The sequence below is a fragment of the Gambusia affinis genome, linkage group LG12 (assembly GCF_019740435.1).
Source record: "Gambusia affinis linkage group LG12, SWU_Gaff_1.0, whole genome shotgun sequence".
Classification (NCBI taxonomy): domain Eukaryota; kingdom Metazoa; phylum Chordata; class Actinopteri; order Cyprinodontiformes; family Poeciliidae; genus Gambusia; species Gambusia affinis.
In genome coordinates, this window is record NC_057879.1 from 26,627,886 (window position 1) to 26,647,798 (window position 19,913).

Here is a 19,913-nt window from a genome sequence, read left to right on the forward strand (position 1 = left end):
ATTTGTAAAAATCATATAACAAGATTTACTTGTTGATAATTTAAAACCCCATTCAAAGGACCATTTTTCTACTTTATTAATCGCTTTCTTAATTTTACCTATAACAAATCTTGTATTCTTTCCTCTCATCCATAAAACTCCATCATCAGCATATAATGCAGATTTTATACATTCTTCTGTTTCAGAAAAGATATCATTTATCATAATATTAAATAGTATTGGGCTAATTGCACTACCTTGTGGAATTCCATTTTCAATATTCAATTCTTTTGAGTAATCATTTCCAATCTTAACTTTTATTTTTCTATCCTTCAAAAAATTTGCTATCCAATTAAACATTTTCCCTCCTATTCCCATCTGCTTCATTTTTATAAGTAGTCCTTCTCTCCATAATGAATCATAAGCTTTTCTATGTCCAAAATACTACAATCATAATTTCTTTCATTTTAAAGCTTTCTCTATATCATTACTAATTCTAGTTATTGTCCATTGTTGATCTTCCTTTCCTAAATCGCACTGATTTTCATTGATTAATTTCTTATGATCAAGAATAAATTCTAGTCTATTAATCACTATTTTCTCCATCCATTTACTTAAGTGTGAAGTTAATGCTATTGGTCTGTAATTATTTGGATTTGCAGGATCTTTCCCTGGTTTGTTAAACGGATTATTGCTTTCTTCCATCTATTTGGTATTAAACCTTCTTTCCATATTTTATTAAACAGTTTTAATATTAATTCTAATGTTACTTCAGGAATCTGTTTAAACATAGCATAGCATAGCTGATCTTCCCCAGGAGCTGAATATCCTGTCCCTTTCAATGCTGCTTTAATTTCCTTCATGGTTATATTTATGTCTAATGTTGAATTATATGTTTGACTTTTTCCCAAAATATTTTTATGCTTGCTAATTTTTTGATTCATCTGTTGTCTATGAATGTTTGTAAGATGTTCCCCACTATGTACTGCCGCAAATGCTTCCCCCAACAAATCTGCCTTATCTTTATTTAACACTACTACTTCCTGATCTCTGACTAAGGCTGGTATTTTAATACCACTCCTTTTCCCAATCATTTTCCTAAACATTGACCATACATTTTGCAATTTAATTTCAGATCCTATTGAGGAAGTATATTCTCTCCACGTTTTCTTTTTGGCTTCCTTAATAATTTTACGAGCTACTGCTCTTTTCTTTTTATAATTAATAAGAGTTTCAAGTGTTAAATTTTTCTGCAGTATTTTAAATGCCCTGTTACGATCTTTAATCGCTCTAGTACATTCATCATTCCACCAAGGGAAGTCTGCAGCTGGAACCAGAAACGCCCTCAATACAGGAGGTGGAGCCCCCTGGTGGAGAATAAATATTACTGTTTATTGCTTATTTACTCTTTTTTTTTTTTTTTTTTTTTTTTTTTTGTTGCTATATATTCATTTGATTTATTTTACATTTTATTTACTTTGTTTAATGTGTTTGTTGAATAAAAAAAATAAATATATAATATAAATAAACTCTAAAAAAAGGTAGAGAGGCTGTTTGAAGATGGACTATAAGGAGGCAATTAAAAGAAAATTGACTTTATGCAGGAGTCGTCAGAGGAAAGGAGGAACCATGCACTGTGAATCTATGTGGAACCCAAAAATATTAAACATTCTTTACACCAAAATGTCTTTTTTTGTTCCGTTTGTATAAGACAACTTGTTTAAATTAATCTCAATGAGGCTGTTTCTTTCTTCTGCTATTAATCTAAATTTTGGAAGGAAGTTTTATTTTGCTAGAAAATGAAAATGAATTATATTCAATTCACATTTTTTCATCACACCTGGGAAAATCTTCAAACCAATTTTATGCATTTCAAGTAGTTTTTTTTTTATAAATCCAAACATTTTTTTAAGTTTTAAAAATAATTGAATTACATTTTAAGATTTCATGACTCATTTTATTGTCCCAGTCGATCGGAGAAAATAATCTTTATCAGTAAATCCATGCTGAAGAATGAAGCTCCCACTAGAGACCTGGCAGCAGGACTGCAGCGCCCTTTGCTATAAATAAATTCAATTAAATTTAGGAATAGGTATATAACTGAACCTGTTTTGTGACAACCTATCATGAATCTGTCAATATTCATGAGTTAATTTTGTATTTCTAAACATCAATAATGCAAAGCATAAAATTAAAGATTTTATTTCCGGACTCATAAAATTTAGATACAGCTAAACAACTCAATGTCAGCAAATTTGAAAAAATAAGTAATTCGTTTATATTTCTATTTGGAGAAACATGTTTAGAAGAAAGCAGCAGCAAACTGATACAACTGGCTTTCAAAACAAAAGCAAAGAGAAACCCAACATTTTATTTCTGAGCATTTTTTTCTTCAGCTTGCAGAACTTTGCAGAATTTCTGTAGTTAAAAATCCAAACTCCAGCGTGTACCAGCTGGGTGAATGTGGTCTGGACTCTGTGGATCAGAGTCATGGATTCAGAGACTCTGTAGGAGGACAGAATACCTGCTTCATGATTCAGGTTCACTCCCAGTCTGGAGGAACGAGGAACCGAGATGGAGGTTAGCTTTTTCTTGTGCCAAAATTCAAATTTGTCTTGGTAACAATACAATGACCAAGATTTATTATTATGCCCAAATCCAGTTTATTATTTCTTCAAGGGGGTTTTGCTCTCAGGAATGAGGGGAAAATATGTTACACCATTAGTTTAATAAGAAAGTAAATATCCAACTACTTAATATGAAATTTGTTGACTTTTAGCAACAATGATTTATTTAAAAAAAAAACATAATATTAAGAAATAATAATAGTTATTCTGATAACTAGATCATTAACCAAAAAATCCCTCAAAAATAATTATAGGTCAGATTTGAATCCCTCAGTTTCTGTCAGCAAAAATGAATAAATGAATATTGAAAAATAACAGCTTTGTTTCAATCAGAATAATGTCCACAAAAGAATCCCGTATCCTCAAAAAAATCCAAAGTCCTGAAAGTATTTCCCCATTTTAATCCAAAATCCCAATGCAAAATGAAAAATCCAAAACGACAAAAAAAACCCAAAAAAGATGAGAAAAAGTTGTGGTACCACAAAAAAATCCAACAAAGAAAAATCAAGTCCTGATCTCACCGGGAGCGACTTTCTTCTTCCTCTGTGTTTTCTCGCACCAGGCGGGGTTTCCTGGGTTCTGATCCAGTTCTTAAATTCACAATCTGTGGCGCTGCAGCGAACTCCGATTCCCATTTTATGTCTTTTCTTTGATTCTTTACTTGTTTTAAACATTCATCTGTCAAGTCTCCTGACACACCACCCTTTTTTATCTGGTTATCCCAACCGGACCTAAAACCAACAAGATGCTGCACAAATAATCAGTTTTAAAACAGTGAAAATTTAGGATAATTTTTAACAATGAAGTAATAGAAACTGTTCTGAAAAACAGTTTGATATATTTACTCTTTAATGTATTTATTAACAAATATAGTGGTTATGCTACAAACAATTTGTTTTATTGATAAACATCAAAGAGACAGAACAACAAACGTTTATTTTCTTGATGTAAATTAAAATTATTTAAAAGCAAGGATCAGCATCAGTTTAAAGTTGATATTGGTTTCAGTTTCTTCTTTGGATCACAAAAAAGAAAACAGAAGAAATTTAAGGATTTAAGGAAGAACAACATTTGTTCTGCAGAACATAGAAAGAGAAATTAGAACATTCAAATTAATCAATACAAACATATAAGCAAAACTATTAGGGCCCAGAAAAGTTTGGATTTTCATGTAGAGAAATATTCCTATATGACATGCTTCATGTAGGAATATTTCATTATTGGATTTCTTTCATACAAGAATGAAAGAAATACAAGAATGAAAAAAAACATCACATAGAGAACAATATTTAAACCATAAAAATAAAGAACAACAGAAGAGAAACATCAGAACAATGAATCTAAAACAATAATCAGACAAAAGAGAGAAAATCTAATTGGGTTTGTGGAATTCAGCAGAGTTACTTTTGTTCCAAGGCAAAACTCCAACATGTAGCGGCTGAGTGAATGTGGTCTGGACTCTGTGGATCAGAGTCATGGATTCAGAGACTCTGTAGAAGGACAGAAAACCTGCTTCATGATTCAGGTACACTCCCACTCTGGAGGAAACTGGACCTGAGATGGAGGTCCAGATGTTGTTGTGACCAAATTCAAAACTGGTTGATTGACACTCTAATGCCCAAGATTTGTCATTACGTCCAAATAAACATTCATTATGACTTCCTGCTCTGCTGATATTCTTGTATGCAACTGCTACATAAACTTTTCCGCTCCACTCCACCTCCCAGTAACAACGTCCAGTCAGACTCTCTTTACTCAGAATACGAGTAAATTGAGTGAATCTGTCTGGGTGACTTGGATAAGACTGACGTTGATCTGTATATGTCACCTTCCTGTTCCCCTCTGACAGTTCCAGACATCTGTGTGCTGTATTTGGATCCATTGTGATTTTACATGAATATCTTAAGAATCCAGCCCTTGTTGTTGGTTCTGGTCCTGATTCTGGTCCTGACAGTAGAACATCCACCTCAGTGACCATCAGTGAGATGTTTGTCCATGAGTCTCTCAGGACGTCCTGTAGTTTCTCTCTGAGCTCTGACACAGCTGCTGTCACGTCCTCAAAGTGTCTCAGAGGACGGATGTTGATGCTGGATGAGTGTGTAGACTCACTGAGTGCTGGCAGTGAGGGGTAGTTGAGGAGAAACTGGTTGTGATCCTCTGTGTGTGAGAGCTGCTCCAGCTCAGCGTCTTTCCTCTTCAGCTCAGTGATCTCCTGCTCCAGCTTCTCCTGAACATCTTTGACTCGACTCACTTCAGTTTCCTGCTGGGATCTGATCTGCTGCTTCACATCAGAGCTTCTTTTCTGGAGGAGACGGATCAGCTCAGTGAAGATCTTCTCACTGTCCTCCACTGTTTTATCAGCAGAGTGATTGATGGCCTCCACCTCCTGTTGAAGCAGCTTCACATCTTTCTCTCTGTCCTGGATTCTCTGCTGGATGTTTCCTCGTCTCTCCTCCAGCTCTCTCTGCCTCTCAGTCCTTTCTGCTGCAGCTGACACTGTGTTGTGACCTTTATGTTCATCCACAGAGCAGAGATAACAGATACATTTCTGATCAGTGCGGCAGAACATCTTCATCACCTCATCATGCTTAGAGCAGATGTTCTCCTGGAGGTTCTTGGACGGCTCCACCAGCTTGTGTTTCTTTAAAGGAGCCACATCATAATGAGGCTGAAGGTGTTTCTCACAGTAAGAGGCCAGACAGATTAAACAGGACTTGATGGCTTTCAGTTTTCTTCCAGTACAGAAATCACAGGCCACATCTTCATGTCCAGCATAGCGGTGATCAGCAGGAGCAGCTTGGAGTCCAGTCTTCTTCAGCTGATCCACTATAGCTGCTAGCATGGTGCTCTTCTTTAAAACAGGCCTCGGTGTGAATCTCTCTCTGCATTGAGGACAGTGATAGTTCTTCTTCTGCTCACCTTCATCCCAGAAACTTTTAATACAGTTCATACAGTAACTGTGTCCACAGGGAATCGTCACCGGATCCTTCAGTAGATCCAGGCAGATCGAACAGGAGAAAGTTTCTTGGTCCGGCTGATTCTGCTCCATTTCTGCTCTCAGTCACAGCGACTGTGAGTTTCACTTCCTGAAAACAGAAACTGGGTTGAGCTCTGATCTATGACTCATGTCTGAGTGCAGAGAGGCTGCAGCCAATCAGCTTTCACCCTCTGCAGATGTCGGTTCCTCCCAGCTTCATGGTGTGTTTAAGAGCAGGACGATGTGGGAGGAATATCAAGCTTTTATTCCAGAAAGAGAAAAGCTTTTCAAGTTTAATGGCCAACAAAACATTGTTCTGTTCAAACAACTGACAAACTTATCATATTCATATCTGTTTATTTTGGTGTTGCTGATAATAAAACTTTATAAAATCTGTTAAACTTTTTCACCACAAAGAGCTGACAGAGGTGCGCCAACAGAACATTTTGGACAAAGGTCCAAGTCCTGCAGATCTTTAACTCCAACATCCAGCATAACTTTTCCAGTGTTGTTGACTTTATGAATAAAGTTTTAAGGATAATTTCCCTGGAGGACTAAAGTTGGGCACCTTTGAATCAGCTGTTCTCTTTGATCCTCTTGCTTCTCATTATTTCTGCTCTGTAATAAACTTTCAAATGTTTTCATAAAATTATTTTACATCAGAGTAGCAAGCAACATTCTTTGTCCCAAAGTATTCTTTTCTTTTTAATCAGTTACACAAACTCTGTAAAGGAAAAGGTTTTTTCTGATAAAAAATATTGAAGAATTGATTCCTGCTTTCATCACCTCTAACTTGGACGGCTGTGGTTCTGCTCATATTGGTTCTGAACCATCATTGGTTTACAGTTGGTCCAAAATGCTGCAGCTTGTTTATTAATCAGTACCAGAAGGCCTGAAAATCTCACTCCAGGTTTTCTACTTTCAACTGGTTTCCTGTTTTTGTACTGATTTTAAAATTATTTTACTCACCTTTAAAATTATAAATGTTTTGGATATGATTTATTTAACTAAACTATTCAAGCCATTTATCCTTAAACACTATATTATAGAATATAGATCAGGGTTATGGTCTGGATTGTATTTGTATTGATCTTGTACTTCTGGAGGTTCATGTTTCATAGGTTTATGGATTAAATTTCTAACTGGTTTTGAAAGTGTTGGTTCAGTTGGGAATGAAACTAGGAATTACTAAAATCTTACAGAAAGACTGTTGAAACCACGACAGTTTCCCCTGCAGTACTGTAACTCACCACCAGGTGGCGGCCAGCCAATGGTTGTTTTAATGTGACTCATTTGTTGACAAGCTGAGCCTTACTTGTTTTTCCCACCAGGGGGTCTTTTGTGGCTCTAGTGTCCCTTATATGACAGCTGGCTGACAGGAGAGGGGGAAGACACGCGGCAAATATCGGTTGTGTCCGGGAATTGAACCCGCGACGGCCGCATCGAGGACTCAAAGCCTCCTGATGTGGGTCTTGCTATCCCCTACAGCACGCCCCAAGCTGAGCCTTGCTTGTTTGTTTTAAAATTTTTTTAAAAACTTTAAAACTGACCACAAACAAAAATTTAGTTTGTGGTCAGAAAAGTTAAAATAGAAATATTTTTGAAGCTATGCCTCTATATAGTGTAAACCTGTGGACAGAATTTAAAAAGGGAAGTCTGAGAAGAGTTGCAGTCAGAACTGCAGGCTGTTCTTATAAATCTGATGTTTGAGTTTTTATATAAATGAATCTGAAAATGATCACGGCCGTATTAAACCCACGGCTGAGCTCCGTTTTATTCACTGCTGTGGAACATTGGTACAGCTTCCTGCCATTAAACTTCATGTAACGTTCATTTTACATTTGATGTAATTTTATTTTTATATGATTGTGGGTGTTTATATCTGTTTATGTACACATCCTTCATTTGGAGGTTCTGCATCTGGCCGGCCTTTTTATGGTAAGTCTGAACCTTTTCTACAGCGTTTAAAGCTCTGTGTCCTACAGACCAACACACTGAGCCAACACAGCATGAAGCCTCAGGCTCATTCAGGCATCAACTGACTTTCACAAACTGATTTAAGCAGTGATGTTTCTGTTAATACCTGATGACACAAACCATTTTAATCTTAACCATCTTCTTCTTTTACGGCACCGTTCTGGTTGTTACTGGATAACAAGTTCTGCATCCGCTGCCAGAAATCTAAATATGTCAGTATGCAAACTTTGATATTTTCTCCTAACTTAGACAAAGCAGGCGCCGTATGCAGCAACGTTACGTTCATTTGACTGTCAAATCATCTCGTGTTTTTCTCTGAAGAGCACAAGATGATTTGACAAATGTTTTCACAACGGACTGTTTCTCTGGACAGTAACATTAAACCTTTACATATTTTAATGTGTGCAGAAATATAATCTTTACCTACTGAATGTTTTTACTCTGTTTCAAAAGATTTAGTCAATGTTTTCCTTTAAAAACCTGTTTGTTTGTTTGTTTGTTTGTTTGTTTGTTTGTTTGTTTGTTTGTTTGTTTGTTTGTTTGTTTGTTTGTTTGTTTGTTTGTTTGTTTGGGAGCATTTGATGAAGGAAGTTCATGAATAGATGTTATCCTACAAAAGAATGAAGTATTAACACACATTCACACACAACCCCATCTGCAGACATGGAGCAATGTGTAAAATCCTTTAATAAATAAAATGTTTATTCCAGTAAAAACACTCAGGTTTGCTTTACTGTCTGACTTCATTCACCACAGAGGACTTTGACAAGTTTCTCCACAGATTTGACGTGATAGAAATGAAGATTGATGGACTTGAGGTGAATGTTGAGGAAACATGTTTCCCCAATAAAACAGAAAAATACTGACAGTTCTTTATGACCACCTAATAGCTGAGAATCTAACCATTCATGCTAAAAATCACTCCAAACACAAACATGAAATTCTGAAAATCGACTTCAATCAACTGCTGAACACGACTGGAAACCTGAAGATAAACAGTTGATTGTTGGCATGTTGGGTCAAAGAAAGGTTTGAAATGTTTCACAGCTTTTTCACCGTCTAGGGGATTATTATTAATTATTAAATTAATCAATGCATAAAACAGATAAGAGTTCAGTAAAGTCATTGAAACAAATGACCACATATTTTGGGATTTTATATAAAGTTAGTCTCAGAGTTTATGACTTTTCACCTCAATTCCTAAATATTCAAAAGAGTCAAATTTTCCCAGGAAAACCTTTTACAGTTCAGTGAACCATGAAATATTTTAGGAAGCCTTTTCCCATATTATGCTTTCTGTTCAAACATAAAAACTAAAATCAGGAGGCGCTGATTGGGTTTGATGTTTTCTAAGCTCAACGCGGCCGAACAAACCCAACAAGGCCGTAGAAATCACCGTAGAAATCACCTTCAGAGGCTTTCAGACTGGTTGTGTCTTCAACCTCAGTTTGACATAATAATAATAACAAACCATCTCTAACGCTTACACCAAGTTAAACTGGGATTTGGATGAAAATGTGGTAAAACTGGGAGTGTTTGCTTTTATCTTTGTCTCATTGATGAATCTGAGCAGAAAACTTTTACAGACCAGAGCTGGAAAAATCAAACTTACAGGTTTTATGAGCTGAAAATGACTCCACCGTTTCTCACACATATAGAGACCAAGATATTTATGACAAAACTTCAAAACAAGTCGTCACTACAGAGGGTCAAAAGGACACATGACTGTTTGTCATCCGGGCAGCGTCAGCGGGAACGAACCGGAGACTGTTCTCCTTTTTCTCAGTTAGTTCTCAGTGAGAAGTGAGCAGGTCTGGATTTGTTTCCTCATGAACTGTGGCGCTTTGTTTCCACATCATCCAACACCTGCAGACTGCCACCGAAGTTTCAGCTCAGAAATAAATGACAGACCAAATAAAGGTCTTTTTCTCTCTTTATTGAGCAACGTAGTCAAGTCTTCCTGCTGCTATGGAACATTTTTACAAAACATACACCATTTAGTTGGTTCAACCCACAACAAAAGAGGGATAAAGAAACATCTACACATGAATAAAGTGGCCATTTTTCAAACAGTAGTTCCCATTACAGTTTACATGATTACTGTATTTGCTAAAACATTAGCAGTGGTACATTCTGTCATCTACATGAGCTAAAAACAAAGAATGGAAACTTAAATGAAAACAATATTCAACATATATTAGTGCTAATTGCACCCAGTAACTGGTAAAGAAAACAGGTGAATTAAAGTTTACTGAACTCTGCAGAGCTTCCACAGATGTAAAGCCAAACTCCAGCGTGCAGCGGCTGAGTGAACCTGGTCTGGACTCTGTGAAGGAGGGTCAAGGTTTTAGAGACGCTGTAGAAGGACAGAAGACCTGCTCTGTGATCCAGGTACACTCCCACTCTGCAGGACTGAGGAACTGAGATGGAGGTTGCAGTGTTGTTGTACCAAAACGTGAAACTATTCTGGTGACAATCTAAAGCCCAGGATTTGTCATTTCGACCAAATCCACATTCATTTCCTGCTCTGCTGATATTCTTGCATGAAGCCGCTATATAAGCTCCTCTCCCTCTCCACTCCACCTCCCAGTAACAACGTCCAGTTAAACTCTCTCTGCTCAGAACCTGCCACCATGAAGTGAATCTGTCTGGGTGGCTGGAATAAGACTGAGGTTGATCCAAAGCTGTAACCTTCTTGTTCCCCTCTGATAGTTTTAGATAACTGTGAGCTGTGTTTGGATCCAGAGTGATTTCACATGAATATTTTAAGAATCCAGCCCTTGTCGTTGGTTCTGACAGTAGAACATCCACCTCAGTGACCATCAGTGAGATGTTTGTCCATGAGTCTCTCAGGACGTCCTGTAGTTTCTCTCTGAGCTCTGACACAGCTGCTGTCACGTCCTCAAAGTGTCTCAGAGGACGGATGTTGATGCTGGATGAGTGTGTCGACTCACTGAGTGCTGGCAGTGAGGGGTAGTTGAGGAGAAACTGGTTGTGATCCTCTGTGTGTGAGAGCTGCTCCAGCTCAGCGTCTTTCCTCTTCAGCTCAGTGATCTCCTGCTCCAGCTTCTCCTGAACATCTTTGACTCGACTCACTTCAGTTTCCTGCTGGGATCTGATCTGCTGCTTCACATCAGAGCTTCTTTTCTGGAGGAGACGGATCAGCTCAGTGAAGATCTTCTCACTGTCCTCCACTGTTTTATCAGCAGAGTGATTGATGGCCTCCACCTCCTGTTGAAGCAGCTTCACATCTTTCTCTCTGTCCTGGATTCTCTGCTGGATGTTTCCTCGTCTCTCCTCCAGCTCTCTCTGCCTCTCAGCTCTTTCTGCTGCAGCTGACACTGTGTTGTGATCTTGATGGTCATCCTCTAAACAGTGACTGCAGATACACTTCTTATCCTTGCGGCAGAAGATATCAATCACCTTACCATGCTTAGAGCAGATGTTCTCCTGGAGGTTCTTGGACGGCTCCACCAGCTTGTGTTTCTTAAAAGTAGCTGAATCATAATGAGGTTGAAGGTGTTTCTCACAGTAAGAGGCCAGACAGACTAAACAGGACTTGATGGCTCTCAGTTTTCTTCCAGTGCAGAAATCACAGGCCACATCTTCATGTCCAGCATAGCGGTGATCAGCAGGAGCAGCTTGGAGTCCAGTCTTCTTCAGCTCCTCCACTAAAGCTGCTAGCATGGTGTTTTTCTCCAGAACAGGCCTCGGTGTGAAGGTCTGCCCACACTGAGGGCAGCTGTTGCTTTTTTCCTCTTCATACCAGTGGATTTTAATACAGTTCATACAGTAACTGTGTCCACAGGGAATCGTCACCGGATCCTTCGGTAGATCCTGGCAGATTGAACAGGAGAAGGGGTTCTGGTTCATCTGATCTCCTTTCTGCTCCATTTCTGCTCCAACTGATGGTGACTCTGTGCCTCTTCCTCAACACTGAGCTTGTATTTGCAGAAGCTCCGGTTCCTATTTACAAATTATTTGGCTGTGCGAAGTGAAAGAACCTTTGCAGCTCATAAATGTCTGAGAGGTATGTTAATAGCTCTCATTTGCACATCTGACTTGGAGAGAAAGAGGAAAATATGACAAAACAGTTCCTGCTGCGCTCCGGAGAAAGAAGAACCATCAAAAACATCCCATTCATTTAGGGAATTTGATGTTCTGGTTTGTGTTTAAAGCTTTGTTTCCTACACACCTCATCAGTGTCAGTCATTTATTAATGTATATGAAAAACATTTGTTTGAACTTCCTTATAATCCCATCCTGGAATACTAATTTTGGCAGCATCCACACTCCTCTTGGAAAATGGAAGAGATAAACAGCAGCATGTCCTGTTTCCTGCTTGTGAGGTAATAAATCAACGTCCTTGTTGCCAACAGGAAGTTTTTTCTCAATAGATGCACAGAATTCCTCCCACATCCAGGGTTTGGGATCCACAACAGTAACCTGCAGCTTCCTGGTTGGTGCCTGTCGGTTCAGGTCAAAGCCCAGCAGCTGCATCGAACTGAACTGACAGGTGCCAGGTCCATTACTCTCGCTCACTGATGCAGCACACTTCCTCATTTTTCTAACTTACTGCAGAGCGTGCACACCGCCTTTCACTCAGTCTGGATGGTTTGGAATGAGGGCTCATTTTCAGAGGATACAGGTATCTGTACAGTGGACTGGCGATCCGTCCAGGGTGTCCCGGCCTCTCCCCTGTTCACTTTGGGAAACCCAGTAAGGAAAAGCATGTTGGATCAGAGATGATAGAGGCGTAAAGTAAAAAAGCCACAACGCTTCCTCAGCTGTCGTCCACTTAAAGCAAACTTTCAAAAGCACCGCTGGCGTCCAGAGGAACCAACAAACCTCTGGACTCAGCTCGTTCTGGAAGACGGTCAAGGCTTTCTGATAAAGATGGCTGACTCCATTCTGGAGACTACTGGAGTATTTTCAAAATAATGAACAAGAAAATGATCTCAAAACTCACTTTTTATTCAGATTAACAATATTTTTAATTATATGGGCATCATATATTAAGAAACATTAAGAATAAAATCAGTAGTTTCCTTCACTCTGAAAAACAACAGATTACAATAAACCAGTGTTCATTTAGGCATCTTTGTCCCACAGCAGAATTTATTCAATCCGATTTAAATTAATAAAGTTTCAACAGAAGATCATCGTTAGTGACAGTTTCTACAGCAGCTACGTGTGTTTTGTTCTCTTAGTGTTTATTATTGTACCAGGAAGCAGCTACAGACTGAAAAAGTTGTTGATTATCAGTGAAGGCCTCAGCAGTCGAACTCGGCCATCCTCTCCGGCCGAGACGCCTGGCAGGTGGAGGGCGGGGTGAAGACTTTGGGGTCGCTGATGCCCAGCTGCAGGCTGTGGAAGCGGGTGGAGGTGGTGACGGTGCTGTTCTTGGTGTAGGTCTCCTGCACCGGGTAGCAATCCTTCAGGGTGTAAATGCCAACCCAGGTCTCATCTGGAGGAAAAATGAGCAGATGGTACGAAGACCAGGAGATGAAGGAGAGTCTAGCTGTTCATTCTGAAGTCTGTAACTCTTTAAACAAGATTTACAACAGAAAATACAGCCAGAGTTTTCAGATCAGGTTTCATTTTCCATCTGCTAATGTCGCCCTCTGCTGGTGGACTGATAACATGCAGGCTAAAGAGCAAAATGCTACAAAAACATGCTAGGAACTGAAAAAACACAAAATCCTACCAAGTATTTTTAGTTTAGTTTCTAGTAAATATTATAGTACAGTTGAAATAAGACAAAACTAACTTACAAGTAACTTTTAAGAAAGATACATGAGCTTATTTTAAGACTATAATTCCTTATTTTTATGTAAAAGCATTAGTTAATTTTAACAAGACATTTTTCTCAGGTTATAAATGAATCTATCTGCCAATGGAACTGGTACTTTTTCATCAATATTAAGGAATTATTGACTTATAATCCTATATCTTGCTGAAATGTTACATTTAAGTCAGTTTTGTCTTTTTTAAACTGTTCTAAGATATTTGCACTAGAAATTTGACCAAAAATACTTGGTAAGATTTGGTGTTTGTGCAGGTTTGAACTGTTATGTATTATTTCTGGTATTATCTATTGATTTATTTTAGCTCAGTTTGGAGTCGTCTAAGAAGCAGCTGGTTCTGACCAGCTACAGTGACTCAGCATTTAGTTCATTTTCCAGATTCAGTTCAGCCTTTATGTTTTTTATGTTTTGTAAGCTTGGCGCGGCGTTCTTACGCTGACGAGCCGGCTTCCTGTCCGACCACTCCTGCACCTCCACGTTGTCCCCAGGGCCTCCGATGAAGTACTGATCCTCAAAGGTGGAGTTAGTGGGGATGTCGAAGGGATCCCAGGCCTCGGTCAGAGCCACCTTAGAGCACTCCTTGGTCTTCTGGTCGATCTGGAACATCACCTGGCTCTGGTACAGGTAGATGTACTCAAAAAACCTGCAAATACAAGAAAATAAAGGAGATTTGGAGAGCAAACACTAGTTGTCTGCAGTGCAATATATTTTTTGGAAAAGCTGCATTACAAGCATGTTTTTATTGGCTTTATTGAGTGCAGTGATGTCAAACCAAGCTGCAAACTAATGCTGATTAAACAGGCTGAGCCTTTGTTTATCAGCCAGACGCCGTTTCCCAACTCAGAGCTACAGAGACTTTGTGCTTGTTTACTCCTGCAGCGCCGCTGATTATTAGACAACAGACTGCAGAAATGCAGCCAGCAGAGGTCTGAACAGGCTTAATACCAGCAGAATGAAAACAAGAAAGGAAGCCAGGTGATAAAGTTTGAATATATTGTTGTAAGTGATTAATAATAATCAATAAATCAGCTTATCTATTTTTCATTTGGGAAGAAAATTAATTAGAAATTAGATTAGTTTTATGTATTTTTATTTGATAAACGTCTTCAACTTTTCACTTTTCCTCATATAATAATAAAAAACTATTCACTGTAGCACATAAAAACATCAGACGTTTAATGAATTCAATAAAAAGAAGCAAGAACAAGATAAATACAAACGTAAGGTCAAAACAAAATAAAAATATGCTCGACACTATAGGCAAATTAATGCATTTATTAATTATTATTTGCCACAGCATTAGCAAATTCTTAGTTCATATTAATTCATATAATAACAGTAATGAGCTTATAAATACATATTGACCAATTATACATGTTTCCACAACAGGAACTTTTACCAGGATGTTCTGGGGACATTATTAGTAATTTTCATTCAGTGCAAAATGTTTCTAACTGGTTGATTTTTTTTAATTTGTTTCCAGCATTATAATTCAGTCGTATCACTTTAAAATAACTAACCTGACCTACAGAGTTTGGTGGCTGTGACAGAATCAGTTTAAGTTCTTGTTTTAGTGCCGATAATTACAGATTTTAATGCCTGACATGGGAGGAGTTACGACTCTGTTCTGTTTTAGGTTCACGGTGGAAAATCTGGCGGATAAATCAAAGTTTTTGGAGAAAAAAGATTCATATTTGAAACTGATCTGAGTCTAAAACAGATTCATTAAACCTCATCTTGGTTTATGACTAATTCACGTTTAGAAATATCTTCATTTGTGATCTAGCAATTATTAATGAATCAACTCTAAAATAAAGTGTTTTTTAGGTTGTTTTTTACTATAATGCTGCTCCTTCTGTAACTACAGGTTTGTTTTTTTATTCTTCAATAATATTACAGGATTTTTTTCTCACAGTCTGGAATACTTCATCATATGTTGCTCTGATGTTTATGCAATGTGTGAATAAATACTGGGGTTTTTTTAGTTATTCAACATGTTGCCAAAATATTTGTTAATTTCATATTGTTGCTACAACAAAAACACCAACTTGCTCAGTGACATTGGAAATATTACCTGATTCAACTTTATTAAATAATTTGTTGTTTTTCAGATACTTTAAAATGATATTTAAAGTGAACAGGTGAACAATTAACTTTAATTAGTTAAAATAACAAAATATGGGATAGATAGATTTATTTTATTTTACTTTTTTGAGCATTTACAATAGATTAAAACTCATCACCGAACCATGACTTGTTTGTACCTCTGACACGGAGCGTGTTTCTTGTGCTGCTGCAGGACTCGGATCCGCTGGTTCTGGCCGTCATAGGAGACCGCGGCCCGGCGGTTTCTGCCCGTGCTGTGGTCGTACAACACCCACTTTCCCTCCCACTGCAGCGGGGCGTCGCAAGGCTCGGCCGCCGGGGAGGCATCCAGGCGCGGGAGGCCGAGCCCAGAAACCCCGACGGCGGCCACAAACACTAACAAGAGTCGGTGCATTTTGCCCGGAGTCCCGTTATTCGCACCGGTGGTAGCTGATGATGGAAGCTGTCTGCAAAGGCTGCCGACAAGGTAACCAAGATAAGCTACAGCGCGACTTCCGGTAATTATTTAGCTGTCAGAATAAAAGCATAGATTCCAATAGTTGCCGTCATCAACGTAGTGAAATAAAAATAATAAGAAAAAAAAATCCAAATTAAAAAGTGTAAAAAGAAGATTTTAATAGGTATATCAACATCTTGAAAAAGAACACTTTTTACTCTTTAATGAGGAAAACCTGAGCGTAAATGAATTAAGAAAGATGCCAATGCAACTTTTATATATTCTTATTGAATCAAATTATTTTAAATCAATAGTTATGTATTGATATAAATAATTACTATAATTAATGCTAAATAAATAATACTCATTTTAAAATGTGCATTTTATAAGTTATTTGTAAATATCATTTTGGTATTTATTTTTTAAATAGCATATTCAACATCATAGACCTGGTTTGTAGTTGTATCTAATATTATTTGATTTAAAATAAGCTTGTTATTTTATTTAATTTAACAAGGTGGATTATTAATAGCAAATTCTTATAATAACGACCTAGAGAGGAGGGAAGAACATATAGAACAAACCACTTTGGGGGTTTATTATTTTAAAATACATGACAATATATTTTTAAAAATACAAATACATGTAAACCAACTGGTATAAAAACTACTACTTTTAAGTTATGAAAAATAAATGACTTCATAAATATTAAAAATCTTTTCTTCTACTTCTACTTTAGTTCTTATTTACGCCATTAGGGGGCAAAAGTTCCCCACCTGTCTTCTGTCCAACATCACTCTGCTGCGCGAAGAGATGATGTCACTTCCGTGGGAGCAAACGGAAAGGGGAAACATGGCGACGAAACAACGTGGGAAAGGCGCCTCTTTGGTGAAAAAGGCAGAAAATAAAAAAGGTGCCCATGATTTCAACTTGGCGCTGGATTCTAGCGACGACGAGGCTCCGGAGGAAGTAACTTTTGAGGACTCGAAGGCCCGGGCCGTGGAGAGCCTGAAGCTGGCGCTGGACACCGCCAGAAGGTGGCTAACACTCTGTTAGCTCCGAAGCTACACCGAGTCACAGAACTCCGTTCAATATGTTTCACCTTTTAGAGATTTCTTTGATAAATAACTGTAATTAAGACTGAAAGATCAAATATATGAGACAGTCAGATTTATTTTAAGTTACTCGTTTCATCGGTAGCGTCTAATTTAACTTATTTTAGTAATAATTAGAAATGTGTAAAACTCAAGTTTAAACTTATAGGAGTTTGTATCAATTCAATTGTTTTATGTTTTAAGAGAGAAGGAGCTGCTGAAGGAGAAAAGGAGGAAGAGACAAGAGCTTTTCCAGGAACAGAAGGTCTGTTTAACTTTTTTCTTCTCGCATGCGTTTTTCTTTTGCATCATAAATATTTAATTTATATATAAATTAGGATTTCATTTTTACTCCATTACGCAATCTGGAGCACAAACCTCAATAGTGGGTTTTGTTAGATTAGAAGTACAATATTTATTCAGTGCTATATTATCTGATTTAGTATTGGTTTTAATATTTTATTGTGAAAAGGGATAAACCCTCCAAAAGTATTTTATTAAGAAAAGTGCATTCATTAAGTTAACCCGTTAATGTTGTGACACTGAAAACTGGGTTAAATGACACTGGTTACAGTTCATCTTAATTTTAACTCCTTCAAAATTTATTCTTCCAATTTTTTTTTTAAAACGAAACCTTTTCGTAGAGAATAAAGAAACATTAAATAAATTTTTTAAACATCTATTCCGTTGTCCTCACAGAAGAAGAAACTCCTCTCAGCCGATGTGTTGGAGGAAATTGACTCGGTTCCTTCAAAGTGAGTGAACGTCCTGGACTCATTCAGCCGTTTGTCGTTTCTCTCGTTTTAATGTTTTTTTTCCTTTCAGGAAACAGAAACAGGCTGAGGATAAAGGTACGGTATAATCCTGTTGGATTGTAAATATTAATGTCTGTTAATCACTAATTCATGTTGTTCTCACTCAGATGAAGAGGAAGAGAAGAAGAAGAGGAAGACAAAGAAACCCACAGGAGTGAGAAAGTAGGAAACAACCCTGTTAGTCTGATGATATGTAAAAACATTTGTTAAAATCCAGGAAGTGAAATGAGGAATTCTCCTCCATCCTAACAGATTTCTGCTCATTTTAAATAAATAATATCAAATTAACGTCTTTCCTCTACTGCTGTGCCTCGCAGCCTGAAGGGGAGCTACACGGTTTCCACGGTGACAAATCAAGGGCAGAGCGACTACCAGCGGCAGGCGGCGGAGGATTTCATCCAGTCCAGATTGTACGGACCGGGAAGCTGCAGGAGCTCCAGTAAGAAGACGATCCTGTCAGACTTTAGTGATTCAGATTGTTGAGATTTTTCTGGATTTTCTGACATGAATCCTCTGACGGCTGTTTTCAGTTTTCATTTGGTAAAACTTATAGAAGTGCAAGCTACACTCTGTGGCAGAAGTCTGCAAAGACGATGATCTGTCTCAATTTGAGCTTTGCTACAGAAACTTCCCACCTCGTGTCTCTGAGGCGTCCGTCTGGACGTCTCCCTGGGGACACGGCGGGGACAACCTCGACCTTCAGGCTGACCTCCAGACTCTCAGGCTCACACTTTGTTTTCCTCCTGCCAGATAACGAGATGCTGTCCCTGCAGAACAAGACCAGGGCGGATAAGAGTGCAGCCGTGCAGTTTGTTAAAAAGGACTGGGGTGCGTTCAAAAACACGATTAACGAACCGCAAACCATGTTACCAATTCAATAGTTTAGAGTTTTTCATTATTGTTTAGTTTTGATTAGTTATAGTAGTATTTATTTTTTTCAGACTGGGTCATTTTTTAGGGTTGGGGTCAAAGTGTTATTGTATTCTGATCATGTTTACATCGATTGGGTAACGAATAATAAACAAAAATTACAATTAAAAAAAAAAATTGTTCAACAATAAACTAACTCTGGAGTTTTATTTTATCTTTTGTTTTCACCATTATGGAGGCTGTAATTTGCCGACAGCTGATGTAAACTGGTTGTGTTGGGAAAATAAACCAATATCACGTCAATTTGAAAGGCTAATAAATCGATTCATAAACACAAAAACAAGATCTTTTATCTATAATTTCAGTTTGGTTTTGTCTTATAAATGCATGATGTAGTTATAGGTTTTCTCCACTAATTACATTTTAATTTCAGTTAACTATAATGACCTTAATTTAACCTCTGCTCTGATTTTTGCAGCCTGTAAGGAGAAAGCTAAAGCAGAGAAGCTGAAGAAGAGGTGGATCCACAAGCAGCAGATTCCCACCAGCTGACCGGAACGTCGGGATTGAAACCACTGCAGCCGCCGCGAGTCATCCAACATGGCCACCACGAGTCATCCAACATGGCCACCGCGAGTCATCCAACATGGCCACAGCGAGTCATCCAACATGGCCGCCACGAGTCATCCAACATGGCCGCCACGAGTCATCCAACATGGCCGCCGACAGAAATCTGGAGGAAGAATCTCCTGGAGCTTCTTCACCTGAACTGAAAGTTTCAGAAAAACAAACCTGGATGGACTTTAAGCCTCGTTTCAGGAGAAATGCTCTAATGGTTCTGCTTATGATATGTAAATATTTTTTAATAAAGGTGAAGTTATACTTTATAAAAATCAAATATTTAATTGAAGGAAAATATTTATTGTCCTCGCTGGTCGGTGCTTTACATATTCCTGCTGTTACTACAAACCACCGTAATCTAATATTTCAAACTTATTGCTTTCAATATTCCAGGGGTATGAATAATTTTGGACTCAACTCCATCTTTGTTTTTTCATTCCAGTATTGATTCATACAATTGATGGTTAGCGTGTTGCAATAATCCGTTAATCACCTGATAAATTAAAATCATTTCCAGTATGAGTGATATTTTTAAAGAGCCATTTTGTTTACAGAATCAGAATCCATTTTATTTATGCTTTCAGTTGTGAGTATATTTTATTTC

The 19,913-nt window shown here is 37.8% G+C and overlaps 3 protein-coding genes across 6 annotated transcripts; 1 reads left to right on the forward strand and 2 right to left on the reverse strand.

The window, feature by feature from the left end:
* Positions 1 to 2,165: 2,165 nt before the first annotated feature.
* Positions 2,166 to 11,454, reverse strand: LOC122841684 (tripartite motif-containing protein 16-like). Of its 2 annotated transcripts, none has more exons than XM_044135223.1 (2): positions 10,350 to 11,454; positions 2,166 to 4,550 (listed from the first exon to the last, which is right to left on the reverse strand). In XM_044135223.1, exons 1-2 carry the CDS (start codon positions 11,452 to 11,454, stop codon positions 3,979 to 3,981), a joined length of 1,677 nt encoding a protein of 558 aa, XP_043991158.1. In that variant the 3' UTR covers positions 2,166 to 3,978. The 2 variants fall into 2 exon arrangements, with proteins under 2 accessions (XP_043991158.1, XP_043991159.1); XM_044135224.1 differs by lacking the exon at positions 10,350 to 11,454 and having other exon boundaries at positions 2,166 to 2,432; positions 4,036 to 5,687.
* A 1,059-nt stretch (positions 11,455 to 12,513) lies between these two features.
* Positions 12,514 to 15,915, reverse strand: epdr1 (ependymin related 1). The gene is made up of 3 exons (XM_044135318.1): positions 15,632 to 15,915; positions 13,802 to 14,010; positions 12,514 to 13,027 (listed from the first exon to the last, which is right to left on the reverse strand). The coding sequence occupies exons 1-3, from the start codon at positions 15,865 to 15,867 to the stop codon at positions 12,834 to 12,836; spliced, it is 639 nt and encodes a 212-aa protein (XP_043991253.1). The 5' UTR covers positions 15,868 to 15,915; the 3' UTR covers positions 12,514 to 12,833.
* Positions 15,852 to 19,798, forward strand: nol7 (nucleolar protein 7). 3 transcript variants are annotated; one of them, XM_044135311.1, is made up of 10 exons: positions 15,852 to 15,939; positions 16,649 to 16,946; positions 17,208 to 17,268; positions 17,703 to 17,758; positions 17,829 to 17,854; positions 17,926 to 17,980; positions 18,136 to 18,257; positions 18,569 to 18,646; positions 19,167 to 19,288; positions 19,358 to 19,798. In XM_044135311.1, the coding sequence occupies exons 1-9, from the start codon at positions 15,906 to 15,908 to the stop codon at positions 19,238 to 19,240; spliced, it is 804 nt and encodes a 267-aa protein (XP_043991246.1). In that variant the 5' UTR covers positions 15,852 to 15,905; the 3' UTR covers positions 19,241 to 19,288; positions 19,358 to 19,798. The 3 variants fall into 3 exon arrangements, with proteins under 3 accessions (XP_043991246.1, XP_043991247.1, XP_043991245.1); XM_044135312.1 differs by having other exon boundaries at positions 19,381 to 19,798; XM_044135310.1 differs by having other exon boundaries at positions 19,167 to 19,798.
* Positions 19,799 to 19,913: the final 115 nt, after the last annotated feature.

Excerpts from the sequence above, each read along its gene's own strand:
- nol7 (XM_044135310.1), top strand. The coding sequence starts at position 15,906 with ATGATGGAAGCTGTCTGCAAAGGCTGCCGACAAG. Across the intron at positions 17,759-17,828 it reads ATTGACTCGGTTCCTTCAAA|GAAACAGAAACAGGCTGAGG; the intron begins GTGAGTGAACGT and ends TTTTCCTTTCAG. Across the intron at positions 18,258-18,568 it reads GGGAAGCTGCAGGAGCTCCA|ATAACGAGATGCTGTCCCTG; the intron begins GTAAGAAGACGA and ends TCCTCCTGCCAG.
- LOC122841684 (XM_044135224.1), bottom strand. The coding sequence starts at position 5,655 with ATGGAGCAGAATCAGCCGGACCAAGAAACTTTCTCCTGTTCGATCTGC. Across the intron at positions 2,433-4,035 it reads CATTCACTCAGCCGCTACAT|CTGGTACACGCTGGAGTTTG; the intron begins GTTGGAGTTTTG and ends ACATTCACCCAG.
- epdr1 (XM_044135318.1), bottom strand. The coding sequence starts at position 15,867 with ATGCACCGACTCTTGTTAGTGTTTGTGGCCGCCGTCGGGGTTTCTGGG. Across the intron at positions 14,011-15,631 it reads AAACACGCTCCGTGTCAGAG|GTTTTTTGAGTACATCTACC; the intron begins GTACAAACAAGT and ends TTGTATTTGCAG. Across the intron at positions 13,028-13,801 it reads CAGGAAGCCGGCTCGTCAGC|ATGAGACCTGGGTTGGCATT; the intron begins GTAAGAACGCCG and ends TTTTTCCTCCAG.